This window comes from Puma concolor, chromosome A3 (assembly GCF_028749965.1).
Source record: "Puma concolor isolate L17-30 chromosome A3, mPumCon1.1.hap2, whole genome shotgun sequence".
NCBI lineage: Eukaryota > Metazoa > Chordata > Mammalia > Carnivora > Felidae > Puma > Puma concolor.
In genome coordinates, this window is record NC_141669.1 from 22492271 (window position 1) to 22519785 (window position 27515).

Sequence of the window (27515 nt, forward strand, 5' to 3'; positions counted from 1 at the left end):
CGATTATTTAGTGAAAACAAGTATGGAAAGACCTAACTCTGCCCCGGAAGTAAGAGGCAAGGGTTGGAGCGCGAACCCTGAGCGCTTTTAAACTCCCTCTCTAGTAGAGAAAGGGAGTTCAGCCTCCACCACTACAAAGATAAAACAACTAGCTCATATTGAACACAAGCAAGAGACAGCGTCGGGTCTGGAGGTTTATTTGGGAGGGGTGGGGGGCGGCGTGGGGCGTGGCCTGGAGCAAATCATCACGTTCTCTTCCGGAACAGGCCTGTGCCCCGGAAGAAGTTGCTTGTTGAGTGCTTTTGGGCCGATTTCGGAGACTGTTGGGGGAGTTGTCGCCATGTTCCTGTCCGCGGTCACCTGTAAGTGGGAATGGAGGAGGCGGCAGGGACTGCGGCAAGGGCGGGAGGCCGTGACAGGCAGGCTTCGGGACGGTGCGGGTTTGAGGGCGCGCGCCGGTCGGGAACCTGCCGCTGCGACTTGCCAGGCCTTCAGGACTACAGCGTCCGGCATGCTCCGCGGCACTCCTCCGTGGGGCTTGGAGGTCTCTAGTGCTAGTTCTTCATCCCTTTGCGGTCGCAGGGACGGTCGTGTCTGGTCAGCAGGAGTGGGGTGCTTTCCCTGTCCTTCGTAGGGACGTGTCAGCAGAATCTCTGCACGTCCGAACTGGGGGGGAAAAAAACCCTCAGAATTTTTATTCCACTCGTTTCAAACTCTGAAGACGAGGAAATGGCTTGAGAGAGGCAGTGACTAGGTCAATACAGCTGGGCTGGGAAAGAAGTGTTCTGGCTTCCCAATTCTGCACCAGGCCAACTGTTCGATGAGATTTAGTTTCCCTCCTCCACCTCATGTGGTTGCTGAAATTTGCATGGGTTAACTTGTCAAACCAGAGGCTTGTTCCAGTGCAAATATTTGCACCTAGAAGAGGAACATGTGGAGCAGATCTTAGAGCGATTTGAAAAGTAACCAGCCCCACTGAAAAGGGATTGTGCAAAGCATTACATCCAGAATTGTGTTGGTTTCATTGGATCTTTGTCTTCTTTCCAGAATCTTAGCGAGATCCCTACAAGCTAGGGAGTAGTTACTTGAGTGACAACCCATGGCATACTTCTATAACTTACATTATTTATTACAGACATATGAACTTTGCATAAGAAAGATAATAAATTGATATTTTCTTTTCTCTTTCAACCTTTCCTCTCTGCGAAAAAGTTGCCAAGAGCAAGTCAAAGTAAGTAAGGTTTTTCTTTCTTTTTTTTTTTTTTAACTTGTTTATGTTAGATTTGTTTTTCCAGCCCCTGCCAATACATCCTTATATTAATTAAACTAAGCATTTGGTTTCAATTTTCTGAAAGTTGATTTGAGGATTACTTGGTGAATCGTTTTGGGTCTATGAACGCTTTCAGAAAATATTTTTCCCCCTGCCCAACTGATCTACTTAAGTGAGCCATTCAGATAATTAAAGGAGCTCTTGCTCCCTTGTTCCTGAACAAACCATCAGGGTTCCCATGCTCTCTTTGGAATACTACCATATTTCTGTTTCTTCAAAGTCAGGTCGAAGGGCCATTTGTTTGGAGGCCACTACAGGAATCTAGCTGAACAAGCTGTGATTTGATTGAACTACAGAGTCAGTTTTGATGAGTTGTGTGATCCTTTGCATTCATAGAATAAGCATTTCAAAAATAGCAAAGATTAAAGATTCCATGCTGTACCAGAGAGACTATAAATACCAAACTGGCATCTCAAAATAAAATTTGTAGACAATAACTGCAGTAAGATTTTCTGTGTTAAAAATAGGAGAATTATTTTCCAGAAAAAAAAAAAAAAAAGGAAAATTCTAAAGCAGGCTTTACTTACAACCCAAGACATATCACAAATCTTAAAACTAGGTTTTTGGATTAAAGTTAATGGAAAACATATAAGTTAGTGCTTTCTACCAAATAGCTTTTATTCATACAGCTTTTCCCACAATCCAGTTTATTTATGTTAGAATTCCCACGTCTAGGGCGCCTGGGTGGCGCAGTCGGTTAAGCGTCCGACTTCAGCCAGGTCACGATCTCACGGTCCGTGAGTTCGAGCCCCGCATCAGGCTCTGGGCTGATGGCTCAGAGCCTGGAGCCTGTTTCCCATTCTGTGTCTCCCTCTTTCTCTGCCCCTCCCCCGTTCATGCTCTGTCTCTCTCTGTCCCAAAAATAAATAAACGTTGAAAAAAAAAATTTAAAAAAAAAAAAAAAAAAGAATTCCCACGTCTAAATTATGTAGGAATCTCCAGTGCCTCTGGTTTCTTTAGAAACCCTGCCTCTCACGTTCTTTGTATCCTTCTTATGACATCTGCCAAATATGTCTTACCTTATAGACTTTGTGTTCACCACTCACCTTCCATACTATACTGTTGGTTCCTGGAAGGGGCAGTTGCAGCCTTATAGAGCTTTGCATTTCCCACAGTGCTTTCCACAGAGTAAGCGCTTAATAGGTATTTGTTAAATCTTTTTGAATGAAGGACTAATTATTGTCTTTCTTTTTTTTTTATGTTTATTTTTGAGAAAGAGCGTGAGTGGGGGAGGGGCAGAGCAAGGGAGACACAGAATCTGAAGCAGGTTCCAGGCTCTGAGTTGTTGGCACAGAGCCCGACTTGGGGCTCGAACTCATGAACTGTGAGATCATGACCTGAGCTGAAGTCGGACGCTCAACCGACTGAGCCACCCAGGTGCCCCTATGGCCTTTCTTTTTTTTTTTTTTTTTCAATGTTTATTTATTTTTGGGACAGAGAGAGACAGAGCATGAACAGGGGAGGGGCAGAGAGAGAGGGAGACACAGAATCGGAAACAGGCTCCAGGCTCTGAGCCATCAGCCCAGAGCCTGATGCGGGGCTCGAACTCACGGACCGCGAGATCGTGACCTGGCTGAAGTTGGACGCTTAACCGACTGCGCCACCCAGGCGCCCCCCCATGGCCTTTCTTAATTAACAAATATTGTGTACCTTTTATGTGTGAGGCACTGTGCTAGACATTGAAAGGGATGCAAAGATGTGTACTGTATTTTTTTTTCATTTTACTTTTTTTTTTACATTTATTTATTTTTGAGAGACAGGGAGAGACAGAGTGTGAGCAGGGGAGGGGCAGAGAGAGAGGGAGACACAGAATCAGAAGCAGGCTCCAGGTTCTGAGCTGTCAGCACAGAGCCCGACACGGGGCTTGAATCCACGAACCATGAGATCATGACCTGAGCCAAAGTCGGACACTTAACCGACTGAGCCACCCAGGCGCCCGATGTGTAATGTATTATAGATGCTACAGATTCTCTTTGGAATAGTTAAGAAATAAGATAGCATGGTCTACATAGGGAAGCCAGACACACAAACAAGTAACAGTACAAGGGATTAGAAGGTCTAGTGAGGCAAAACATGAACTTTATGCTTTGGATGACTATAACTTAAACACAATATGAGGGAGAACAAGATTTTGCATGTTAATAGTGTAAAAGTTACCATCCTTTTATTTTGTCCCTGTCTAATTTTACTCCAATTACACACATCCTGGAAGATAGGGCTCTTTTGTGATAGCCAGCTTTATGATTTCTTGACTAGCCAGCTAGAGTTACCAGCACTTTTGTATTCCCCCCCCACCCCTTCCTGACTTCTCCTTCTAAGAGGTGAGTGTCTGAGTCTGTTCCACAACGTGGTTTGATTGTTCTTGTTGCTTGGTTAGTTGATTGCCAAGGTATTCTATAATAGAACAGACCTTGGAAATCAGAACCATTGAAATTGTGATTTATGGAAAATGTAGGCTGTCTTAGAACTGAACCTTTTTGGGTTGATATCCCACAGCTAACACTACAGAGTTCTCAAAAGGTGTCGTCCTCCCACGACTGATTTTAGTTTATTTCCTCAGCTTATAATAGCTTATTTTTAAATCTTAGAACCATTCTGGTGAAAATGCTAAGCCAAGCTGGGACAGGTTACTCCTTCAACACTAAGAGAAGCCGACTACGGGAGAAACTGACTCTCTTACATTATGATCCAATTGGTAAGATTCAGATAAATTACTCCACAGTAAATTCAGATGCTTTCAAGGCCTGTTGCCCTTTCCAGACTGATGCTGAACGTCTTTTGGCCATTTTTGTGGCCCCTCTGACACTGTAGCATTCAGTCAGCAAGTATATGTTGAGTGTTTACTATGGTGCCACTTACTATCCCAAGTGGTGGGATACACCAGGACACCTTCAGGCCCAGTCCCTGCACTCTTGGTACATACAGTCTGTTTTGGAAGGGAGAGAAAAAAAAAAGAAAAAAAAATGACGTTCTGCTGAGTTCTTTGAGAGACACAAGCAGGATGCTGAGATACACGATAAAGTTGGGGAGAGGCAGATTCCACCTTTGTCTTATTCTTGAATAGGATAGATCTGGTAAAGAAACCAGCTATGTAAACAGAATAGGTGATACTGTTCTGGAAACGGAAAGAAAAGAGTGTCTTCAGAAGGGGAGGGAATATTCTCCTGGGATCATTTAACAGTGGCAGGCAGTTAGGTCCCGATTTGAATTAAAGGAGTATGGTATCTATATATTGATGGAGGAAGTTAAGAAATGTCATTTGTACTCTCTGCTAAAATGCCATAATAAATGGTAACTTTAAATAGTCTCGGTAGGTAGAAGTATTTGTCTAGAAGAGACAAGTGTTTCCAAGGCAAGATTGCCTGCTTACAAAAGACAGCAGCTGATTGCTATTGGTAGAAGCCCAGTTTTGTTTTTGGGTTTTGTGAGCAGAGTTATGTGAAGTAAACTAGCAAACCAATGATTTATTTTAAAAATTTTTTTTTTTTTTTAACATTTATTTATTTTTGGGACAGAGAGAGACAGAGCATGAACGGGGGAGGGGCAGAGAGAGAGGGAGACACAGAATTGGAAACAGGCTCCAGGCTCTGAGCCATCAGCCCAGAGCCCGACGCGGGGCCCGAACTCACGGACCGCGAGATCGTGACCTGGCTGAAGTCGGATGCTTAACCAACTGCGCCACCCAGGCGCCCCACCAATGATTTATTTTAAAACTCCAGGCCATTTGCTTAATTTTTGTGCCCTTGATTCTGAACAGCCTCTTTATAAATGTTTCTTAGTAAGAACTGTACTGGAGCTTCTGGGTTGGTGAACACGTATTGACTATGGGAGAGTGACCTGTGCGCCCCTTGCCCACACCTATGCGTCACTTCCATCTGACTGTTCCTGAGTTACTAATAACTGGTAGATCATGTCAGAATTTTCCTTCTTTTTTTAATCATGCTGTATTATCTTTAATTAAGTATAAAGACTTCCAATCATATCACCTACAGACCATTTTATCCACTGCTCTGGCCACCAGTCTCTTGTTTCTCTCTTCAGCAATGGTGAGGCAGACACCCTTTCCAAGGGGGAGAGAAAGCCACGGTTTGTTGCCTTTGCCAATAACAAAGATGTTGGAGAGCCAAGTGGCAAAGCTCTTGCATTGGCATCTTTCACGTCAGCTACATCAAAAGAACCAGGGTGTCTCTCTCTCTCTGTTGGTGATTATACCAATTCTTCCCAGGTTGGCATCCCTGGTCACCACTCACAGATTACCAGTGCCAAACTTGATGAAAGCAGTAACCTTTCCAGTCTCCACCATCAGTCTGAATGGTGTCCTTCACCTTGATGAGGGGATCAGCATAGCAGATGATGCAAGCGTAATGGGTGACCAGGTGAGGGATTCCTTTTGTTCCCACAAAGATCTTTTTCACTTTGCACAACTGATACTTGGCCTCCTCAGGTGCAATATTATGAACAGCAAAGCAGCTCTTGGTGTCACAGATCAGACAGAAATTCTCCCCAGTCTTGTCAATGTTGATGTCATCCATAAAACCAGCAGGGTAGGTTGTTATCAGTTGGGATCTTGCCATCAATCTTGGTAAAATGCTGCATACTGATCTTTACTTTATGTGCTGTGAGGGCATACTCAAGTCTGTTCCTTAGGAAAATGATGAGAGAGAGATATTCTCTCAGCTTATGGGGACCAGTAGATGGACAAGGGGCAAACACATCAGTTTATCCAGCATCCAGTCTTTGGAGCTGCTACGTGCTTCAGATGCTTCTTGGGACCACAAGCCGTGGCTGTACTGGGCATGAAAAGAGAGCAGAATTGAGCTGAATTGTAAGACACCCACTTGGTGATCAAGATTGAATTGGTACCAGAATCTTATTTCCCAAAATTAATCCATTATATAATGAAAGATACTTAACCTCATAATCAACTTTTTCATTAACTAAGAATAAGACTCTCACTTCTGGCCAAGATGGAATAATAGGAATCAAATTTCCCTTCCCACTGGAAACAACAACAAAAGGACAATATTTGCAATAAAAGACCATGAGCCCTGAAAGAAAGGAAACAGACTAGTGCTTGTGAATAACCAGACAAAATGGAAATTTCTGTCTTCTTTGCTTACCTACACAAGTCTCCTATCTTCAGATGTCATGAACACAAGCACCTATACTCTCCAGGCGATCTCCATGTTCTAGATGAAGAATTTTATGCAAAGGATTTTAATCAAGGACACAAAGCTAAAGTACGTTTCAGAACAAAGATTTGAACTGAAGACTCTCTGACTCTAAACCCCGGGCCCTAAATTATTCTGTGTAGGGACCTATGAATGGGAGGTTTTACGGGAGGCTAAAACCTACCTACCATTGCATGACTTCTGGGCAGGCATTAGTGCCAATCCTGACTAGCAGCTACATTCACAGCTGCCTTCAGAGTTTGTACAGAAGGTCTCATGACCGCTGTTGTACCATTCATTATGCTGCATTCATTCATCAATGTCTAAGAAAAATAAAAATAGTATCGCCTGCAAAAAAAACCCACAAGGGCCCTTACCAGTGTGAGGAGCATATAAAAAAGACTCTTGAGAAGCCCAGTTGTCAGCTTAAAATTGGATGATTTCCATTCTTTAACGGAAATAGAATTCTCTGCCGTTTTTACAGTGTTAAAATTTCTGGTCATTCTTTGTCATAATATAAAAGGAGTTCTAGGTTTGTACCTGATGATTGGGAGTCTGAATTCTAGGATGTGACCACATATGGTAGAAAAATTATTACAATGGTAAGGTATGTCTCTTAGTCCTTTTGGGTTGCTATAACAAAATACCACAGACTAGGTGGCTTATAAACAACAGAAATTTATTACTCAGAGTTCTGGGGCCTGGGAAGTCCTAAGTTCAAGGTGCCAGCATGGCTGCTTTCTGGTGAAGGCCCTCTTCCTGGTTCACAGCCTGTGTCGTCATCTTGTCCTCACATGGAGGACAAGGGCAAGCAAGTATTGTGGGGTCTCCTAATAAAGCATTAATCCTGGTCATGAAAACTCTACCCTCATGACCAAAGCACCTACCAGAGGCCTTGCTTCCTAATGCCATTGTATTGGGGGTTTAGGATTTCAACATATGAATTTGAGGGGGGGGGTACACAAATATTCAGACTATAGCTATATGATAGAGTTGGTGTGATTTTTTTTTCTCCTGATTTCTTTGTATCAGCTGGTAAAAGCTCAAAGTGATGAACTTTACAGAAAGTAATTGTTTTTCTAGCATTTAGCTCTTTTAGAATTTATATTTAGGAACATGCACAACATTAATAAATGTTAGTTGAATAACCTTTTATGATATTTTCAGCATGAGAATGTATTGGGATTTTCATCCTTAGTACGGAGGTGTTAGGAACTTATTTGTCAAATTGATTTTAAGTTTTGAGATTGGGAAAGAATACTACAATAAACAGTTCTGATCATAAGTTGAAAGTAGGAGAAAACATCCATAAAAGACTGTTAGAACTTTTCTGATAAGGAATGGTCTAAACCTTCACAGCACAACTTTGTCCTTTTCTGAAGAAGAGAATGTTCCGGGATAGTGGACTGCCTGGCTTTCTGCCCATCTACTGAATGCCCTGCAGGCTAGCATGATGATGTTTGCCTTGGGGCCTGCCCCATTGCCCAAGGTACCAAATAGCTTGGCAGTTCTCCCAACATATTTTACTGCAGTGAATAAATGACTAGTTTAAGGGTAATGTTTTGTTAGTCTGCTTTATAAAGGAAATCAGTAAGGAAACAGAAAAATTCCCAATTATTTGAACATTTCACAGTATACTCTGGCTAGAACCAGCCTGTCTTTTCAGACTCTTTTTCTTCATATAAAACCAGATGCTAATTTCCAAGGAGGAAGGACCAAATGCTGAGGCATAAGCTTATTAAACTTTGTTGAATATATGAAGGCTTATCGTAAAGAAAATGAAAACTTGTCATTTTTGATTCCTTGGATGACTAAACAAGACAATATAGACTTTAATTGAAGCAGAGTTGATTTAGGTTAGACGTAAGGAAAGAACTTGACAGATTCATTCTTCTATGAATTCAGCAGCAAATATTTTGACAGAAAATTAATTTTTGTTTATGATCATGGACAGCAGTGTATTATTTCAGCTCAACTGTGTATCTAGCAGCAACCCTGTGAGGGAGATGGACTTATCCCCCACACAGGGAAGCAAACTGAAAGCAGAACATTTTGAGAAATTTGTCCATGGACTCCCAGCAGATATAAGTGGTAGAGCCAAGGTTGGAACCCAATCTTTCCGACGCCAGGCTCCCTATTTTTTCTAGTACATGGAGCCAAAGTAATCTTCCTAATTTTTTTTTTTTTTTTTAATTAGGATCTTCCACTGGGGTCAGCCTAGCATTCAAGGCTATGGAGCCCTACTGTCCTCTTACCTCTTACCACTGTTCCTTGGTACCAGATGTGTATTCCTTTTGTAGTTCATCCAAAGGCTGCTCTTTCGGGGACCAAACTTTCCCTGTCCGTGAGGTGTTCCCTTACCGGTCCAGTCCCTTTGATCTTTAGGGTCCTACTTCCTGGACACTCAGGGGCTCTGCTCATACTTCTATAAACTCCACATTGCTTAGCACAGTTCTGTGGACTGAAATATTTATTCTTTGGAGTAAGAGAATGAATTCAGTGAGTGAATCCGAAATTTTTCATGAATAAAGCCTTGCTTTACTGATCTTAGTCACTCCTATTCTGGGTAATTTAAATAGTCTCCTGATTGGTTACCAGTGAGATGGGTTCTGGTTTTCTTTTTAGCCATTTTTTTAGTTCCATGTAGAAAAACATGGAAACATTTTCTGCAGTGAATCATATTGTTTGATGGGAAACTATTGTGGTTTACCATTTTATAATGCTTTGTAGTCCCTCTTAGACTTTGAAGGAGCATCAATTTTTAAAATATTAGATATTTTTACTACACTTTACTACTTTTAAAATATTAGATAATTCAGAATATATTAAAAATACCTCTGTACAGTGTAATAATATATTTTGTTTTTTTTTTATTAACATAGATAAAATTCTGTTGACCGGTTAATAGTTTTTTTATTTTTTTATTTTTTAATGTTTGTTTATTTTCTTTTTTTTTAAATTAAAAAAAAATTTTTTTTTAACGTTTTATTTATTTTTGAGACAGAGAGAGACAGAGCATGAACGGGGGAGGGGCAGAGAGAGAGGGAGACACAGAATCGGAAACAGGCTCCAGGCTCCGAGCCATCAGCCCAGAGCCCGACGCGGGGCTCGAACTCACGGACCGCGAGATCGTGACCTGAGCCGAAGTCGGCCGCCCAACCGACTGAGCCACCCAGGCGCCCCAATGTTTGTTTATTTTCGATAGAGAGTGCAAGTGGGGGAGAGGCAGAGAGAGAGGGAGACACAGAATCTGAAGCAGGCTCCAGGTTCTGAACTGTCAGCAGAGTCTGATGCGGGGCTCGAACTCACGAACCGTGAGATCATGACCTGAGCTGAAGACTGACGCTTAACCGACTGAGCCACCCAGGTGCCCCCTGGCTAATAGTTTTTAAATCTGGCTGACCATCAGGATCATCTGAGGTTTTGTAAAAATGTAGATGTTCAGTCCTCACTCTAGATGTATTAGACCAGAATTAGGGTAGGGGTGGAGGTGAGAAGTAGGAACGTATTTTAATTAAGCTCCCTAGCCTATTCTTAATCATAGAGAGCTTGGGAATCTCATGTATACAGTATCCATATTGATTATAGAAGAAGAAGAAAAACCGTAGTGAAATGTCTGTGTGATCGGGATAAGTGAGGGGTGTTGTGTTGTAGTCCTTTGAGTTCCTGGATCTTCCTGGGTGCATTGTTTGCTTTTGGATTTTTGGCCAGGAATAAGTAGGTGGTGAGAGACCGAGAGACAGAGGGAGAGAGATATGTTGGAAGTTAATGGAGTACTATAAAGCATTATTACATGAACAGTGAAAACCTTACTGCCCAGCATCCAGTCTCTAGTCTTTCATCTGGGCAGTTAGTACTTTTGTGTTGGCTTTCTTTCAGAGAACTGTACTGTTTTGATATTTTCAGTAATGAGATTTTGGTTATAATTTTCATTCTTTTACCATACAAGAAAATCAGTTTTTGGGTATATTAAACCATCTCTGGAAAGTACAAGGTTTAATGTATATTTACTCTTCTGGCCAGACTGCCTTTTGCTTGGTCTGCTCAGTTCTTGCTGCTTTTTTTTCCTCAGTCCAGCTCTTAGTCTCTCTCCTGGAAGAGTGTTCATTAATTGGGTGAAGACATTGGATGTTTTCCATTTTTTGCTCCTAGTTTTGTTTGTTAATGTGGATATTTCACATTGAGTGAGATATGACCTTGTGGTGTCCCAGAGATGCCACTGATTGGCTGGCGAACCTTCCCTTGATTTCCTTACCATTTTCTCTAGGTTTCTTTGGCCTCTGGGATTGAGGAACCGAGTTTGCAAATCTGCTCCATCCTCATGTGAAAGGAATAGTAAAATAAGAGAAAAGAGAGTGCTTGTGGTCTGACACATATTTTTATTTAAAAATGATGATGATGCTTTTAGTTTTCTGCTACAACCCATTTTTCTCTTACAGTGAAAACAAAAGTCCTCTTTGTGGAACAGAAAAAAATACGCTCCCTCTAAACAATGGATTGAAAATGAATTTGATTTATAAATGAGAAGACTGAGGGCGGGATACTGATTCAGAAATTCTGCAGCGTGTAATAAAAGAAGAGGAAATGGCACGGAATCACTGCCTCCTGTGATTTGAAGGCCATTGTGAAGGAAAACAATGGACTGAAAGAAAGTTCTTCATATTAGGACATATATCATTGCATCACATTTATTTATCTTTCTGGATATTTTTATAGCCCTTAATAAAAAATATTAAAATAGCGTGTACTATTGTCTCTTAGTGATGTTTTCCCCCACTCTTTGAAATAAAAAAAACAACTACATTACTAAAGAATAAGCATTGTTTCATATAAAAGAAAGTTTCCATAATGAAACTTGTGCAAGACTTTCCAGTCTGCTCGTCTTTGTACTTCATAGGAAAGGCAGAGTCATTCTCCAGAGTGATCTTGAAAAAACTGTGTAATAACAGAGGTGGTAAGGGTGAACAGGAATAAGAAGGGGGCCAGCCTTGTAACATAAAAGGAATCATGAGAACTTTCATTTTGTTTTGTGCTTATATAATTAGGAAAAATGCCATTGGTCCATATTCTCAAACTCTGGTCACTGAAACAGTAGTTAGGAGTTTCTAGGAATGCTTTGGACTCCCTTTATCTCCTAGATTTCCTTTTTAAAAAAAATTATTTGTTTTTATTTGTTTTAATAAGAAAAGCTAGAGTGTATTTCCACAGAGCTATGACTGGGGCTTCTGGGGCTTGGTACCACACAGCTAACCAGCTTGGAAGTTCCACTGATAATCCCTGACATTCACGTAAGGACCCCTGCCCTACCCAGATCCATATACTTTCTCACTCAAGCTATTGTTTCCTACAGATTTTCAGTAAGAAATCTGAGTTGAAATCTGCATTCTTTTCTAGAGATTATTTAGTTTTCTCCTTTATATATCAAATTTCTGACTGTGAGAAGGATCAGCTTTTATTTTGAGCTCTGCTGGTTCATAATCTTACCCCATGTAAAGCATTTATCTAGGAGAATGATAGCGTGCCCACCATGGCCTCAAGCATGACAAAGCCAATGCTATTCCAAAATAACAGGTGTGTCCCCCCCCACCGCCCCCCACCCCCACCATGGCTCAGTCTGTGGAGGACGTGCAGGAGTAGCTTTCTGAAAATGGAATTAGATGTAGACAGTTGTTGAGCCTTCGTGGCTTGTGGCATTAAAGTCAATAAACTATTTTCTGGCATCTTTTGTTAAAACTTTCGTTCAAAGCAATAATAGGTGAGATCTTGGCTATTTGTAGGTTGAAACTATATGTAGTGATTTTGGGTTACAAGAAAAATCCTTCACCTGATCCTAGCTAAGTCAGATGTAAAGGGTCTGTGACATGTATGAATCGCCTTTTTTTTTTAAACCCAAAACAACATAAAATCTGGCTTAACAGATGACTTATCTATTCAGCACATGAGCTGAACACAGGTGGTGAGCTGAACACAGGAGCTGAACACAGGTTCAGCACATGAGCTGAACACAGGCCCACAGGTGGTGTTTACATTTTTAAGTTTTTTTTTGTGAGAGAGAGAGGGTGCAAGTGAGCAAGGGGCAGAGAGAGAGAGAGAGAGAGAGAGAGAATCCCAAGAGAGGCAGAGGGAGAGAGAGAGAGAAGCAGCACTCACTGGAAGCGGGCTCATGCTAACCCCAAGCAGGGCTCGAGTTCACCTGATGTGGGACTCAAACTCACAAATTGTGAGATCATGACCTGAACTGAAGTCAGATGCTTAACGACTGAGCTACCCAGGTGCCCCCATGTTTATGTTTTTTTAAAAGTATGTTTTGTTTTGTTTTTAAGTTTATTTGTTTATTTTGAGAGAGAACAAGTGGGGTAGGGGCAAAGAGAGAGGGGAGAGCGAGAATCCCATGCAGGCTCCGCACCATCAGTACGGAGCCTGATGCGGGGGCTCGAACTCAGAAACTGTGAGACCATGACCTAAGCTGAAATCGACTCAGACGCTTAACCGACTGAGCCACCCAGGCATTCCCCCATGTTTACATTTTTAAAAAAATCAGTTGCTGACCCTTAAACATTGAAAAGATTTCAATAAACATCCAGACTTCTGGCTTCTCTTGCAAAACAGAAGCTTTGACAACTCTAACACTGAATGTCAGCTGTCCTTCTTAGGAACTGCTCGAGGTCCAATTTCTTGTGCCCTCTTCCCTCATGTAACATTCTCTGCTCTGGAGCTTAAGTTCTGGAGAGACAAATGAACAAACAGGTGGGTAATAACTGATACGCACAACAATGAAGCAGGTGGAGAGAAAGAGGGAGTTGTTGGTGTTGGGTAAAGGGTGTCTAAGGGAGGCCTTTGATAGTAACATTTGCACACGTGAGGGAGTAAGGCACATCAACTTGTGGGGAAAGAGTGTTCTAGGCAGAGGGCACAGTAAGTGCGGAGGCCCTGAAGTGGTTTGAGTTGGGTAAGGAGGCCAGTGTGAAATGAACGTAGAGGGGAGAATGGGCGGAAATGGCATGGGAAGGGAGAGGGGTGTAGGATATAGATCACATAGGACCTTGTATACTGACTCTATGCTGACCGTTCGTGGAGCCTGGAGCCTGCTTCAGATTCTGTCTCTCTCTCTCTCCCAAAAATAAACATTAGAAAAATAATTTAAAAATAATGAAAGCTTGAGTATGACTTCATAAATGAACATATTTGCAAAGAACAGAGAAGAGGATATTTTATAGTAAGCTGCTAGCTAAGAGTGGCCACCCCCTCCCCCAAGTACATTTTATTTCCAAGTACATTTATTTTAGGGTTAGTAGCAATCAAAACAGATCAAGTGGCAGGTCTTTTTTGTATGGATAAGATGACTGTGTTCCTGCAGCCTGGACACTGACTGCTGCGATGAAATTGGCTCTCTTGAGCATTTCTTCCAAGGACAGATTGGGGTAGTAAGCCAGGTAGAAGGCCAGAGCCCCCACAAAACTGTCACCAGCACCCTGTAATTAAAAGCATAGTTGTGGAGATAAGCATGTAGTCACCTGTTGCCCAAACTGTATTTTAACAATATTTAAGTACACTTTTTGATGTAGAAGATTTTTAGGTAAAAGGATAGTACAGAGGTTTCCATACGCCCCATATCCAGTTCTGTTGTTTGGTAACATCTAGTATTATGGTACATCTGTCATAATGAATGAAATGGTATTGATATTAGCTGAACTCCATACTTGATTTGGATTTCACTAGTTATGCTTAATGTCCTTTTTCTGTCCCAGGATCTCCTCCAGGGTACCCTATTACATTTAGTTGTCATTTCCTTAGACTCTTGTAGGCTGTGACAGTTTCTTGGACAGTGTTTATTTCTGTTTTGAGTCTCTACTTTCTAGAATTGTTTCTAGTTTGTTTCTGTTTTGAGTTTTGAGGACTGGTCAGATGTTTTGTAGAATATACCTCAGCTGGGACTGGTCTGTTTTTCTTACAGTTAGACTGTGGTTATGGTTTTTGGGAGGAAGACCACAAAGGTGAAGTATCATTCTCTCATCACATTGTATCAAGGGTATATACTGTCAATGTGACTTGCCTCTGATCATGTTAATCTCAATTACTTGGCTAAGGCAGTCTTTGCCAGGTTTCTCCACTGTAAAGTTACTTTCCTCCCTCTTTTCATACTGCACCCTTTGGAAGCAAGTCACTAAGTATAGTCCACATGTAAGGGGTAGGGTAGAGTGTTATTTGGAATGCTTCTCTGTGGGAATTTTGTCTTCTCCCCCCAATTCATTACATAATTATATCTGTATAAAAAACCCATGAACTCATGGGTCTTTTGAAAATTTTTAAAAATTTATTCTTTGGGCTATAATCTAGTATTGCATTACTTCTTTGCTCAAATTGTAAGGGACTCTTTCAGTTGGCTCCTGTGTCCCTTTAACATACCCCATTGTTTTGTCTTTTGGGTGCTTTACTTTCTGATACTATAAGATGCTCCAGGCGCATCTTGTATATTCCCTGCTTTAGTTCTAGAATTAGCCATTTCTCCATTAAATGGATGCAGAAAAGTGGTGAGAGCTATGCAGATATTATTTTCAAACTAAATATAGGGACAAGACATTTTCTTTCCAGTTTCTCTGAAGCTCCAAAGATCTGATTTGGTAAAGTACATTTACGGACCCACAGAAATAGAAAACACCAAAGAAAGTCTTGACTTCCACCTTCAGGCAGGGTAATACCTAGTCATGTGTTCATCTAACAAATGTATTTAAGATAACTTAAATATGATTATACAGTCTCGCTTGGAAAACCATTCTGAAATAGCTTTCAGGGTCATTTCCCAGTTTTTTCCCAGTTTGTTGTTCCTTAACACCCAAGAGTTTTCACGACAGATCTTGAGGCTATACTTCAGCCTTTGTAAAGAGCCTTGGCATGCAAGATTGTTCCAGATGCATATGCCCAGAACAGTGATGGACACTAGTAAAGGGGTAAAATCCACTGTGGATTAAATGCTAAGTAGTGTGGCAGAATCCATAAATGCTATTGGATGCTAAGAAAGAGTGTGAAGAAAGCCTCCCTGAAGAAGGGAGTTCTTATAGATGACACAGATTTATAGAGAAAGAAGGCCTCAAGGAACAAAGACACAGAGGAGGAAGGAACAGAATGAGCTCATGAGACAGTGAATGGCTTTAAGGAGAATGACATTTCCCCTTGTTTACATAGATAAAGCAGGCAGTATTCAACTTGCCAAGCAGTCATAGTAATGCAGGTGTGAATTCGACACTTCCCTTCCTCCCATAAATGTTTTCTGAGTGCCCAAAATGTGTCAGGGGCCATGCTAGACGCTTTGCAATTGTTTATGTCAGTCCTTCCTGACGGAAACAATGGAGAGAGATATGCTTTTTGCCTTCCCTTAGTTTATAGCATAGCAATGCAATGGTGTTGATATTTGGTTTTCTTATTTACAAATAATGGAGGCAGCCTTTATGTAACTTTTATATTATTGCTTAAGCTTATTGTTACAAGCTTATAATATTTTTCCAAAAAAATTTCATGGATAGTTAAGTCATGTTTCTATACCTCCCTCACCTTTAACTTATGTAGCCTGACCAAAGAAAGCAAAGGCACAGGGCTGAGGGGAAACATTCTAGCAACACTGACAGAAATCAGTTATATGTATTCCTGTTGGCTGGTGGGGTATTTAGCTGCAGACCAGATAAGTTTAAGAAAGTATAAAAAGCATTGTTCTTATATCTGAAAAGACTATTGAAATAATTTAAATTGCTTCCCAGTATAAAAAAGCCAGGGAAACACAGTGTCTAGTAGAACCGTGTGTGTTGGAAGCATTATTTAGGTAACAGTGATTTTCAGAACTTGATTTCCTTTCATTCTTAGAGCTACACTGTGTTGGTAGAGACTGCAAAGGTAAGCTGTTCCTGTATTAAAAATAGTTTCCCCACAAAGAAAACTCTCAGCTAGATAGCTTCATTGGGAATTCTAGCAAATGTTTAAGTAAGAAATAACACTAATTCTGTCCAAATTCTTTCAGAAAATAGAAGAGTCAAGGAAACACTTTCCAAGTCATTTTGTAGGGCCAGCATTAGTGTGATACCAAAACCTGACAATGACAATTCAAGAAAAAAAACAAACAAAACAGATCAATACTCTGCAAAACCTTAAAAAATTTTAGTAAACTGTGTGTGTGTGTGTATCTCATGAACAATAGGGTCTATCCCAGGAATGCAAGATTAGTTTGACATTAAAACTACTTACATTTAAAACTAATTAACATTTAAATAATCAGTGTAGTTCACTTTTTAAAAAAAAAAAACTTATAATTTTAGTAGCAGCAGAAGCATTTGACAAAATTATACATCAATTTATAACAGAAATTCAGCAAATTTAGAATAGAAGGTATAACTTGATCTTCTTGGTAAAGGGCATTTATGAAAACTCTATAGTCAACATCATACTTAATGAGAAAGACTGATGCTTTCCCCTTGATATTGGAAACAAATCAAGGATGTCTATATTCATTACTTCTATTCAGCATCATACTGGATTGCCAGCCAGTGCAGTAAGACAAGAAAAAGAAAAGAAAAGGCATGCAGATATGAAAGAAGTAAAACTCTTTCTTAGCAGATGCCATAATCACCTATGTAGAAAATCCTAAGACATCCAGCAAAAAAGTAGATTCAGCAAGGTAACAGGACACAGGATCAATTAAAAAAAATCAACAGTGGGGCGCCCAAGTGGCTCAGTGGTTAAGCGTCCAACTTCGGCTCAGGTCGTGATCTCAGGGTTCATGGGTTCAAGTTCTGTGTCAGGCTTTGCGCTGACAGTTCAGAGCCTGGAGCCTCCTTCAAATTCTGTTTCCCTCTCTTTCTCTGCCCCTCCCCCGCTTGTGCTTTCTGTCTCTCTCAAAAATAAATAAACGTTAAAAAATCAATTGTATTTCTTTCTTTTTTAAAAATTTACATCCAAGTTAGTTAGCATATAGTGCTCTAATGATTTCAGGAGTAGATTCCAGTGATTCATCCCTTACGTATAACACCCAGTTCTCATCCCAACAAGTGTCCTCCTTAATGCCCCTTCCCCATTTAGCGCATCTTCCCACCCACAGCCCCTCCGGCAACCCTCAGTTTGTTCTCTGTGTTTAAGAGTCTCTTCTGTTTTGTCCCCCTCCCTGTTTTAATATTTGTTTTGCTTCCCTTCCCTTATGTTCATCTGTTTTATATCTTAAATTCCTCATATGAGTGAAGTCATATGATATTTGTCTTTCTCTAATTTCACTTAGCATCATACCTTCTAGTTCTAGCCATGTACTTGCAAATGGCAAGATTTCATTCTTCTTGATTGCCGAGTAATACTCCATTATACACACACACACACACACACACACACACACACACACATCTTCTTTATTCATTCAACCATGGATGGACATTGGGTTCTTTCCATAATTTGGCTATTGTTGATAGTCCTGCTGTAAACATTGGGGTGCATGTGCCCCTTCGAAACAGCACACCGGAATCCCTTGGATAAATACCTAGTAGTGCAATTGCACTAGGGTAGTAGGGTAGTTCTATTTTTTATTTTTTGAGGAACCTGCATATTGTTTTCCAGAGTGGCCGCACCAGTTTGCATTCCCATCAGCAGTGCAAAAGAGATCTTCTTTCTTCCTATCCTTGCCAACATCTGTTGTTGCCTGAGTTGTTTATTTTAGCTATTCTGACAGGTGTGAGGTGGTATCTCGTGGTTTTGATTTGTAGTTCCCTGATGATGAGTGATGTTGAGCATTTTTTTCATGTGTCTGTTAGCCATCTGGATGTCTTCTTTGGAGAAGTGTCTATTCCTGTCTTTTGCCCATTTTTTCACTGGATTATTTATTTTTTGGGTGTTGAGTTTGGTAAGTTCTTTATAGATTTTGGATACTAACCCTATATCTGATATGTCTTTTGCAAGTATCTTCTCCCATTCTGTCGGTTGCCTTTTAGTATTGCTGATTTTTTCCTTTGCTGTGCAGAAGCTTTTTATCTTGATGAGGTCCCAATAGTTCATTTTTGCTTTTGTTTCCCTTGACTTTGGGGACATGTTGAGTAAGAAGTTGCTGCGGTCAAGGTCAAAGAGATTTTTGCCTGCTTTCTCCTTGAGGATTTTGATGGCTTCCTGTCTTACATTTAGGTCTTTCATCCATTTTGAGTTTATGTTTGTGTATGGTGTAAGGAAGTGGTCCAGTTTCATTCTTCTGCATGTCGCTGTCCAGTTTTCCTAGCACTATTTGCTGAAGAGACTGTCTTTATTCCATTGGATGTTCTTCCCTGCTTTGTCAAAGATTAGTTGGCCATATGTTTGTGGGTCCATTTCTGGGTTCTCTATTCTGTTCCATTGATCTGAGTGTCTGTTTTTGTGCCAAATTATATTTCTATAGAGTAGCAATGAAGAATAAGGAATTTGAATTATCCAGACATACTACTACAATGGCATAAAAAATATGAAGTAATTAGGGTTAAATGAATCTGTGCAAAATGAATGAATATGTGCAAGATTTATACACTCTTCCTGTCGAAAGCAAAAGAGATTAAAGAAAACAAATGGTGAGATCAACCATGTTCATAAATTGGAAAACTCATCATTGTTAACATGCTAGTCCTTCCTAAAATGATACATAGATTCAGTGTAATTCCAATAAAAATCCCACTTGGCAATTTTTAGAAATTGGTAAACTGATTCTAAAATTTATATGGAAATACAAAGGACTTACAATAGATAAAACAATTTTGAAGAAGAACAAAGTTGGAGGATGTAAACTATCTGATTTCAAGACTTACCATAAGATATAGTATCAGACATATCAGAATAAGATATCAGACAGGGAGATATTGATGCAAAGATAGACATGTAGATGACTTGAACAGAAAAGAGAATCTGTAAACAAACCAGCAACTTATTTTTAACAAGGTAATTCAATGGAGGAGAGGACAGTCTTTTCAACAAATGGTGCTGGAAGAAATGGATATCCATATGGAAAAACATGACACTTCACACAATACACAAAAATTAACTCCAAATGGGCCACAGACCCAAATATAAGAATTAAGCAACAAAACATCTAGAAGTAAATAGAGGAGAAAAATCTTTGTAACCCCGTGTTAGGTAGATTTCTTAGGATACCAAAAGCATAAGACATTTAACAAATTGATAAATTGGACTTTATTAAAATTTAAAACATTTGTCCTTTAAAAGAATACCAAAAGACAAACCCACAGACTGGGAGAAAATATTTTTAAAACATATATGTGATAAAGCATTCTAATATTTCAATAGTACAACCCGAAAAGACAAAAACCCCAATAAAAATGGGCAAAATATTTGAATAGAGACTTTATCAAAGAAGATTCACAGATGGCAAATAAGCATATAAGAAGATGCTCAACATCATTAGACCTAGGGAAATGCAGATTAAAAACACAATGAGGGCGTGCGTGGGTGGCCTCAGTCGGTTAAGTGTCTGACTTTGGCTCAGGTCATGATCTCATGGTTCAAGGGTTCGGTCCCTGCGTCAGGCTCTGTGCTGTCAGCTGTCACAGAGCCTGTTTTGGATTCTCTGTCTGTCTCTCTCTGCCCCTTCCCTCCACCTCCCTCTTTATCAAAAATAATCATTAAAAAACAAAATAAAACACAATGAGATAATACTAAATACCCATTAGAAAGACTACATTAAAAAGACTGAAAATACTGGCTTTAGTTCCAGTACTCTTATTTGTTGTGGGAATTCTTATTTGTTGTGGGAATGAAAAATGATACACTTTGAAAAATAGTTTGGCCATTATTCAACATATACTTATCCTATAGCCTAGCAGTTCTATTCTTAGCTATTGAAGATAAATGAAAGCATATATGCACATAAAGATTTATATGTGACTGTTTATAGCAGCATTATTTATAACTGCTCCATTTGGCAATTTTCCATTTGGAAACAATCCAGATGTCCTTGAACTAATGAATGGGTAAAAAAATTGTGGTACGTCCATGTAGTGGAACACTACTTAGCAACAGAAAGGAGCAAACTGCTAACACAACATGGGAAGAATCTCAGATACATTATCCTAAGTGAAAGAAGCCAGCCACAAAAGACTACATACCATATTGTATGATTTCATTTATATGAAATTCTAGAAAAGGCAAAAGTATACCAACAAAAAGTGGCCAGGGGCTGGAGAATATCACCTCCACAGGGGCTGCACGGGGAACTTTCTGGAGTGTTAGAAGGTTCTATAGTTATGATTGGTGGTTAAATGAGTCTACATTGTCAAAACTCATTGAATCATACACTTAAAATGGGTGAAATCTTATGTATGAAAATGATATTTCAATCAAGTTGATTTTTTAAAAGGCAGGGTTGGGGGAGTGGGGGCACTGAGTCATGCAAGAGTATAACGCAAAGTTTGAAAACTTTGGCAATATTTAAGTGCTCTGGGCTTACTACGGATTTACACTCAAGTGCATGGTTGGGATCATTATTGAGACTTACTGTGGGTCAGGATTAATTAAGTGTTATAATTGGCATATTGGAACCTATGCGGCCTTATACTGTGAGCCCTAATTCTACCTCTGTTCTTTCACTATAAATGTTTCTCTTCTAGTGATATGGCTTTGAAGTCACATAGATTTGTATATGAATCTTGACTTTACCACTTACTAGCTCTGTGACCTTGGGAAAATGAATGTAAATTCTCTGTGACTTAGTTTTCTCATAAATAATGAAATGATTAACATCTCGTAGGGATTTTTTGAGTCTGTCATTCCTTGCCTCTCAGTTTTCTTACCCAATATCAATTTACAGACCTCTCAACACATGTTGCTGCTTTACCTTTCCACCCTAGTCCCCTGACCTCTATGCTCTTCTGCATGCCCATTGTATTTCCCTGCCCTCCCCGCACCCCACTTTGTTCTGCCACATCCCTGTTCCTCTGTGTCTACTTTGAAAGCACAATTGTGCCAGTCTTCTCTATCTTCTCATGGCTTTCTGCAAAACCCCTTTCCTTCCTTTCTTTAGAAGGGCCTGCTCCCTTATGTTTTCTCAGGGTAGCCCATTTTGCCACAGCTACTCAAAAACACCTTGATAACCTATGTGTTCAACCCAAAATCCCCATAAAAATTCAGTTTTCTATTTCCTGTTTGTCTCTGTAAATAGTGAGGTATAGATTAAATGTTCAAGTCCACATCAAAAAAGAAATCTGCTTGCAATTAGGTTGACCCATCCACAAATGCAGAAGTGTATAATTTATAGAAGGGATGGATAATGGATGTTAACGATCACTTGAAAATTTATTAAAGAATCCACGAGTCTATACTGGTTTTATTTTATTTTTAAAAATTTTTTAGTATTTATTTTTTGAGGAGAGAGAGGGGGTGGGAGGGTCAGAGAGAGACGGAGACACAGACTCTGAGGCAGGCTCCAGGCTCTGAGCTGTCAGCACAGAGCCCGACTCAGGGATCGAACTCACGAACTGCAAGATCATGACCTGAGCTGAAGTCAGACGTTTAACTGCCTGAGCCACCCAAGTGCCCCTATACTGATTTTAAACAGATAAATGAAAAAATAAATAATGAAGAAGGGAGAACTTCCTTAAAATAGAATGCCAATTAGTAAATATAGAAGTTTGAAAAATCACCGCTTTGCAACTGTCATAGTAATAACTGATTCAGGCAAGAATCATCAATGGATGCATTAAAACTGCTGGAGTAAGGTTTGATGAGGAATCAATATTTACAAGTTTGAAAGTATCTCCATACAGATTACCTATTAATAACAAATAGCTCTTTAGTGGAGAAACCTGGTGGACGCCACCTTGATGAAGACAGCAACAAACCAATATGACAAACTGCCATCACATACTCCTGAGTGTGGGGCCTCAACAAGGATGTAATGTCACTTGTGCAGTGTTTCTGCCTACAAGATTTACTAACTCGGATCATGGGGAAGTGCTGGATAAACCTATATTGAGAAAAATTCCACAAAACAACGAGCCTGTGCTTTTCAAAACTGATCAACATCATGAAAGACAAGGTTGAGGACCTGTTTCATATTAAAGGAGCCTAAAACAGCATGGCAATTAAATTCCTTAAATAATCTTGGATTGTCTCCTGGACTGAAAAAAAATTATAAAAAACACTACTGAGACATTATTGGATTGTGCATATAGGATTATTTCAGTGTTAAGTGTCTTGACTTTGATAATTATATTGTAGTTTTATTATGTCATTGTTCCAAGGAGATATATCCTGAATTAGTAAGAGGTAAAGAGTCATGATGTCTGCAACTTATTCTCAAATGGTTCATCCAAAAATAAAAAAGCATATTTATGTACTTTGAGAGGCAGCAATAAAACAAATGTGACAAGGGGTGCCTGGGTGGCTCAGTCAGTTGAGCGTCCGACTCTTGATTTCGACTCAGGTCATGATCTCATGGTCATGAGCTCGAGCTCTGTGTCGGGTTCTGTGCTGGGTGTGAAGCCTGCTTAAGATCTCTCTCTCCCTCTCTCTCTGCCCGTCCCCCTCTCACAAGCTCAGTCTCTCAAAAAACAATGACAAAAACAAATGTGACAAAATGCTAATAACTGGTGAAACTCTGTAGAGTATATAGGAGTGCTATAGCTTTTCTGTAAGTAAGCAAACATTTCATTCAAATGTTTGTTTTTTTTTTTTTTAATTTTTTTTTTAACGTTTTTATTTATTTTTGGGACGGAGAGAGACAGAGCATGAACGAGGGAGGGGCAGAGAGAGAGGGAGACACAGAATCGGAAACAGGCTCCAGGCTCCGAGCCATCAGCTCAGAGCCTGACGCGGGGCTCGAACTCCCGGACCGCGAGATCGTGACCTGGCTGAAGTCGGACGCTTAACCGACTGCGCCACCCAGGCGCCCCTCAAATGTTTTTTAAAAAATTTTTTTTTAACGTTTATTTATTTATTTATTTTTTTTTTATTTTTTTTTTTAAATTTTTTTTTTTTCAACATTTATTTATTTTTGGGACAGAGAGAGACAGAGCATGAACGGGGGAGGGGCAGAGAGAGAGGGAGACACAGAATAGGAAGCAGGCTCCAGGCTCTGAGCCATCAGCCCAGAGCCCGACGCGGGGCTCGAACTCACGGACCGCGAGATCGTGACCTGGCTGAAGTCGGACGCTTAACCGACTGCGCCACCCAGGCGCCCCTAACGTTTATTTTTGAGACAGAGAGAGACAGAGCATGAACGGGGGAGGGGCAGAGAGAGAGGGAGACACAGAATCGGAAACAGGCTCCAGGCTCTGAGCCATCAGCACAGAGCCCGACGCGGGGCTCGAACTCACATACCGCGAGATCGTGACCTGAGCCGAAGTCGGACACCCAACCGACTGAGCCATCTGGGCGCCCCAAAATGTTTTTAATAAAATAAATTTTACTAAAGAAGTTTTAAAACTCCACATCAGCCACTCTTTATGAATTTACAAATGAGCCAATTTCAGCCTGTGAATAGTTTCCCTTTTTCTTAATTAAATGGACATCTACTCCAAGCCAGGGTGAACTGAATTGAGAGGTGCTCCTTCCTGTATTGAGAATACTCATCTCATCAAGGCAGTTTCCCTTGCAACTAAGGCCTAGGCAGTGACATCCACCTGAATGCCAAGGGGACTGATAGGAACTTTCTGGCTGTGACAATGGCCGCAGAAAAACTGAGTTCCAAGATGTGAGTGGCAGCACTGTGGTGACAGCATCCAGGGCCTTATCCCAGTACCACAACTGGTCTGTTGTTTTCAACCAAGAACCTTGATTGAGGTGATACCCATATGTTAAAGTCTGATGAGAGGTCAGAAATCTTGTCTAGTTCTTTCCTTGACTCCTCAGAGTTCTATAATCCTTAAAAGCATTATATGCTCAATTAATGACTGCTGATGGGCCAGATCTCAGCTACCTTCTCACCAGAAGGGACATGGCAGGTGTGTGTGTGGGGGGGTGTTTCATGTTCTTCTTTACAAAGAGGGCAGCAGCTGGCTCTCTGTCTCCCCAGACACAAAGAAGGAGGGAAATTCTTGGAGGACAGGGGCCATGAACTCAAAAGACATGAAGACCAGCAAATACTACCTTGAAAATCACGTTATATCCAATGATGGAAAAGCTCTTAGAAATGTAAGCATGAAAGGGGCACAAAAGTGAGTACTACTTAACCTTCACAGAGGAGAAGGGTAGGGAAGGGAGTGATCTTTTATCGTTTGCTCTGCCTCAGGACGCAGCAAAGCTGGGTGCTTCCATACACACACGACTGGCCTCATCTCATCTTTACAACAACAGCCTCCTGCCCCCTGTCACACTTGATGGGACAGAATCTTAGAGACATTAGATAATTTGTCCAGGGTCACACAGCTAGTACGTGGCAGAGTGGCAGCTTACATCCGGCCCCAGTGGACTCCGTGCTCTGTTCCCGTTACACCACAGAGTAACCGTTTGTGGAGGCAGGGAGAGAAGGAAGGAAATCACCAAGTTCAAAAGAATCTCTCTCCCTACTATCTCCTGTTCCTTTGTCCTTCTCTTAGGACACAGTACTGGTGGCTGTTTTGTGTATAGGCCCACAGTCTGGGGCAGTCTGAAAACTCTTTGAGGACAGAGACCACATCGCTGTCCCCTCCGTCTCCCCCACTGCCTCACCCTGTGCTTTGAGTTGACCTGGCCTGTTGGACCTAGTTCCATTGTGTTCTTTTCCTGTGATCTCTTCCAAGGTGGCCAGATGACTCACTGAACTACATGTGACTTTCTTTCGTGTCAGTGAAAATGGAGGTTAGGTTGCCACAGCCCAGAGTTATTTGAGATTCATTCTCATTGTTGAATCTATTTATATCACAAGGCTTTCAAGTGCCAATAAATTCCTCGGCTGTTGATTCACATCTTCAGTATAACTATTTTTATACACTGGTATGATTTTTTTTTTAATGGAAAGTACTTTAAAAGTGGAAGCTGCATTGTATCACTTTGATTTTCCTGTAAGTAAAGTACTTTCCAATCAATCATTCTTGGAATAATGGAACAGTTCTCATTGATACAACATGACGGTTTTAACCTTTTACTGAAAATTATTTTTGTGCTAGAAGGGGTCATGGCATAATTCGTCTTTCTTCAACAAAAATACCCAGGTGGCTACCGTTCGTTGCCTTCTCGCAGCGATTTCCTCCTGAAGAGCTGCTCTTACAGGATGGATGTGGCATTCCGAGGTTCCTGCTCTCCTGAGGGCCTTTGCACTCCTGGGTCTGGAGAAGTCCTGGTCTGTGGTACCCATGGAGGCAGTGCAGTGAAAAGAGAGCCAGACATGACTTGTGGCGCACCCGACCTTCCAGTGGGGTGGGCGGGTGCAGGGGCCCAGGCAATCTGCGGGGCTGGTGGGGTAGGTAGCAGGACACTCCTGAGCAGCTAGTAAGAGGTCCCCAAGTGAGAGGTGGGAGCCAAGGGCGGCACCCCAGAGTTGGGGTGTGGGGTTGGGGTGGGCAGCCTTTGCCCCTAGTGCCTGAGGCGCTGTTGCCTTCAGGAGGTTGCTGCTCATTTCCCTTCTGCTCCCCTTCAGACCATCCTCTCTGTCTGTCTGTCCCAACTCTCTCTTCCCTCCCACTGCCCCTTGCCCACCTGGAGCCCTTGGCTATGACCAAGGGTCTGTTCCCTCACCTACCAGCTCCCATCCAGTCTCTGAGGGCCCTGCACTCCCTCTCTCTCTCTTTTCTTTAATGTTTACTTATTTTGAGAGAGAGTGAGTGAGAGAGTGGAGGAGGGGCAGAGAGAGAGGGAGAGAGAATTCCCGCTGCCAGCGCAGAGCCTGATGCAGGGCTCCGATTCACGAACCCTGAGATCAGGACCTGAGCTGGAATCAAGAGTCGGACTCTCAACTGACTGAGCACCCCGGGGCCCCAGGGCTCTGCTCTCTTGACGAGAGATGGGGGCGGGCTGATAGCTCCAGCTCATGGAGCTGGCAGAAGTGCCTGAAAGTGGCGGATGGTGCCACCACAGCAGAGCACACCCGCATGTTGAGCCACGTCCAGGTGGTCAACGTTAGCTCCTTTGTCCCAAGTTCTGCTCAGTCAGGCTCTTGGCTGTGCGCTGTGCGAATCATTGCCTTTCTTTCACCAGAGCCTGTAGAGAGGTAGGCGTGGTTGGGGCTGCAGTGTATGGTGATGCAAGGTGGCACTACACAAGGGCGTCCAGGTGAGGGGGCGACCATGGGTCCACAGGCCGTGCTCTGCTCATCAAGCTGTGTGCCTGGCCAAAGGGGCACCTTCTAATTTGCACAAAGTGCCATGGAGGTTGGCAGTGACACTGGAGGGTCCTTATTTGAAAACTGAGGAAACTCGGATTCAAGGAGGTTAAATAACTTGCCCAAGGGAAAAATAAAGGTGGTAAAGGGCAGTCAGGAGTTGTTCCAAGGACATCTGTGTGGACATCCAGCAACAGAGCAGGTGCGGAAGCTATTTTGGGAGAGAGAGATTGGGCTTTTGGCTACTGCTTGAATTTTCCTATTTCCCCACGGGAAGGCTTAGGTTTTCTACTGCAGTGAAGAATGACAGGGAGGGGAGAGTGGAGACGGTGAATCTCTAATGACGTCCCTCTGTCTAGGATCCCACTTTCCTCAGTGTTCTTGGGGCAGGAGCCGGTAAGAGAATGGGACCTTGAGTTGCCCTGGGCAGGTGTGGGGGAAAGAATTTCAGGAAAGACCATCTCAGATGAACAACCAGATAGTCTAACCTGGCTAAGGAAGGAGGGGAGGTCAGGAGGGAGTCAGCAGGTCAGAAGAAAACAGAGGGAACTAGGAGGACAGTGAGAACAAGGGCAGGAGAAGAGGTGAGAGAGCTGGTTGTGGTCAGAGCGTGGGACGTGAGGCTTATTCCCACATAATGGGAGTGGTGCAGGTATTGGCCATTTCCTGGGAGTCTCGTGGAGGTGGGAGGCTGGCGTGGAGGTGAAGAGTCACTGGAAGTGAGGGCATCCTCATGGCACTGGAGTCATCTGATAGGATGACTGTAGGATGGGGTGGAGGG

General features: G+C 41.6%; 2 protein-coding genes across 6 annotated transcripts in view; one reads left to right on the top strand and one right to left on the bottom strand.

Annotated features, from left to right (window-relative positions):
• Window positions 1-266: 266 nt before the first annotated feature.
• On the top strand, window positions 267-11248 carry MRPL33 (mitochondrial ribosomal protein L33). Of its 3 annotated transcripts, none has more exons than XM_025927300.2 (4): window positions 267-362; window positions 1213-1231; window positions 3919-4025; window positions 10941-11248. In XM_025927300.2, exons 1-4 carry the CDS (start codon window positions 341-343, stop codon window positions 10988-10990), a joined length of 198 nt encoding a protein of 65 aa, XP_025783085.2. In that variant the 5' UTR covers window positions 267-340; the 3' UTR covers window positions 10991-11248. The 3 variants fall into 3 exon arrangements, with proteins under 3 accessions (XP_025783085.2, XP_086556391.1, XP_086556390.1); XM_086700265.1 differs by lacking the exon at window positions 10941-11248 and adding an exon at window positions 5546-6993; XM_086700264.1 differs by lacking the exons at window positions 267-362; window positions 10941-11248 and adding exons at window positions 369-544; window positions 5546-6993.
• Window positions 5988-27515, bottom strand: part of RBKS (ribokinase) — a 98846-nt gene continuing 77318 nt past the window's right edge. Inside the window, exon 8 of one of the 3 annotated variants that reach the window (XM_086700259.1) lies at window positions 5988-6115. In XM_086700259.1, the coding sequence (XP_086556385.1) occupies window positions 6086-6115 (30 nt within the window). In that variant the 3' untranslated portion in view covers window positions 5988-6085. Of the gene's footprint in view, window positions 6121-13685; window positions 13974-27515 lie in introns of those variants that run through there. The other 2 variants (XM_086700255.1, XM_025927357.2) reach the window with 2 other exon arrangements.

Coding starts and splice junctions, on each gene's coding strand:
- MRPL33 (XM_086700264.1), top strand. CDS start 373: ATGGAGGAGGCGGCAGGGACTGCGGCAAGGGCGGGAGGCCGTGACAGG. Junction 4,026..5,545: donor CTTACATTATGATCCAATTG/GTAAGATTCAGA, acceptor TGATTATACCAA/TTCTTCCCAGGTTGGCATCC.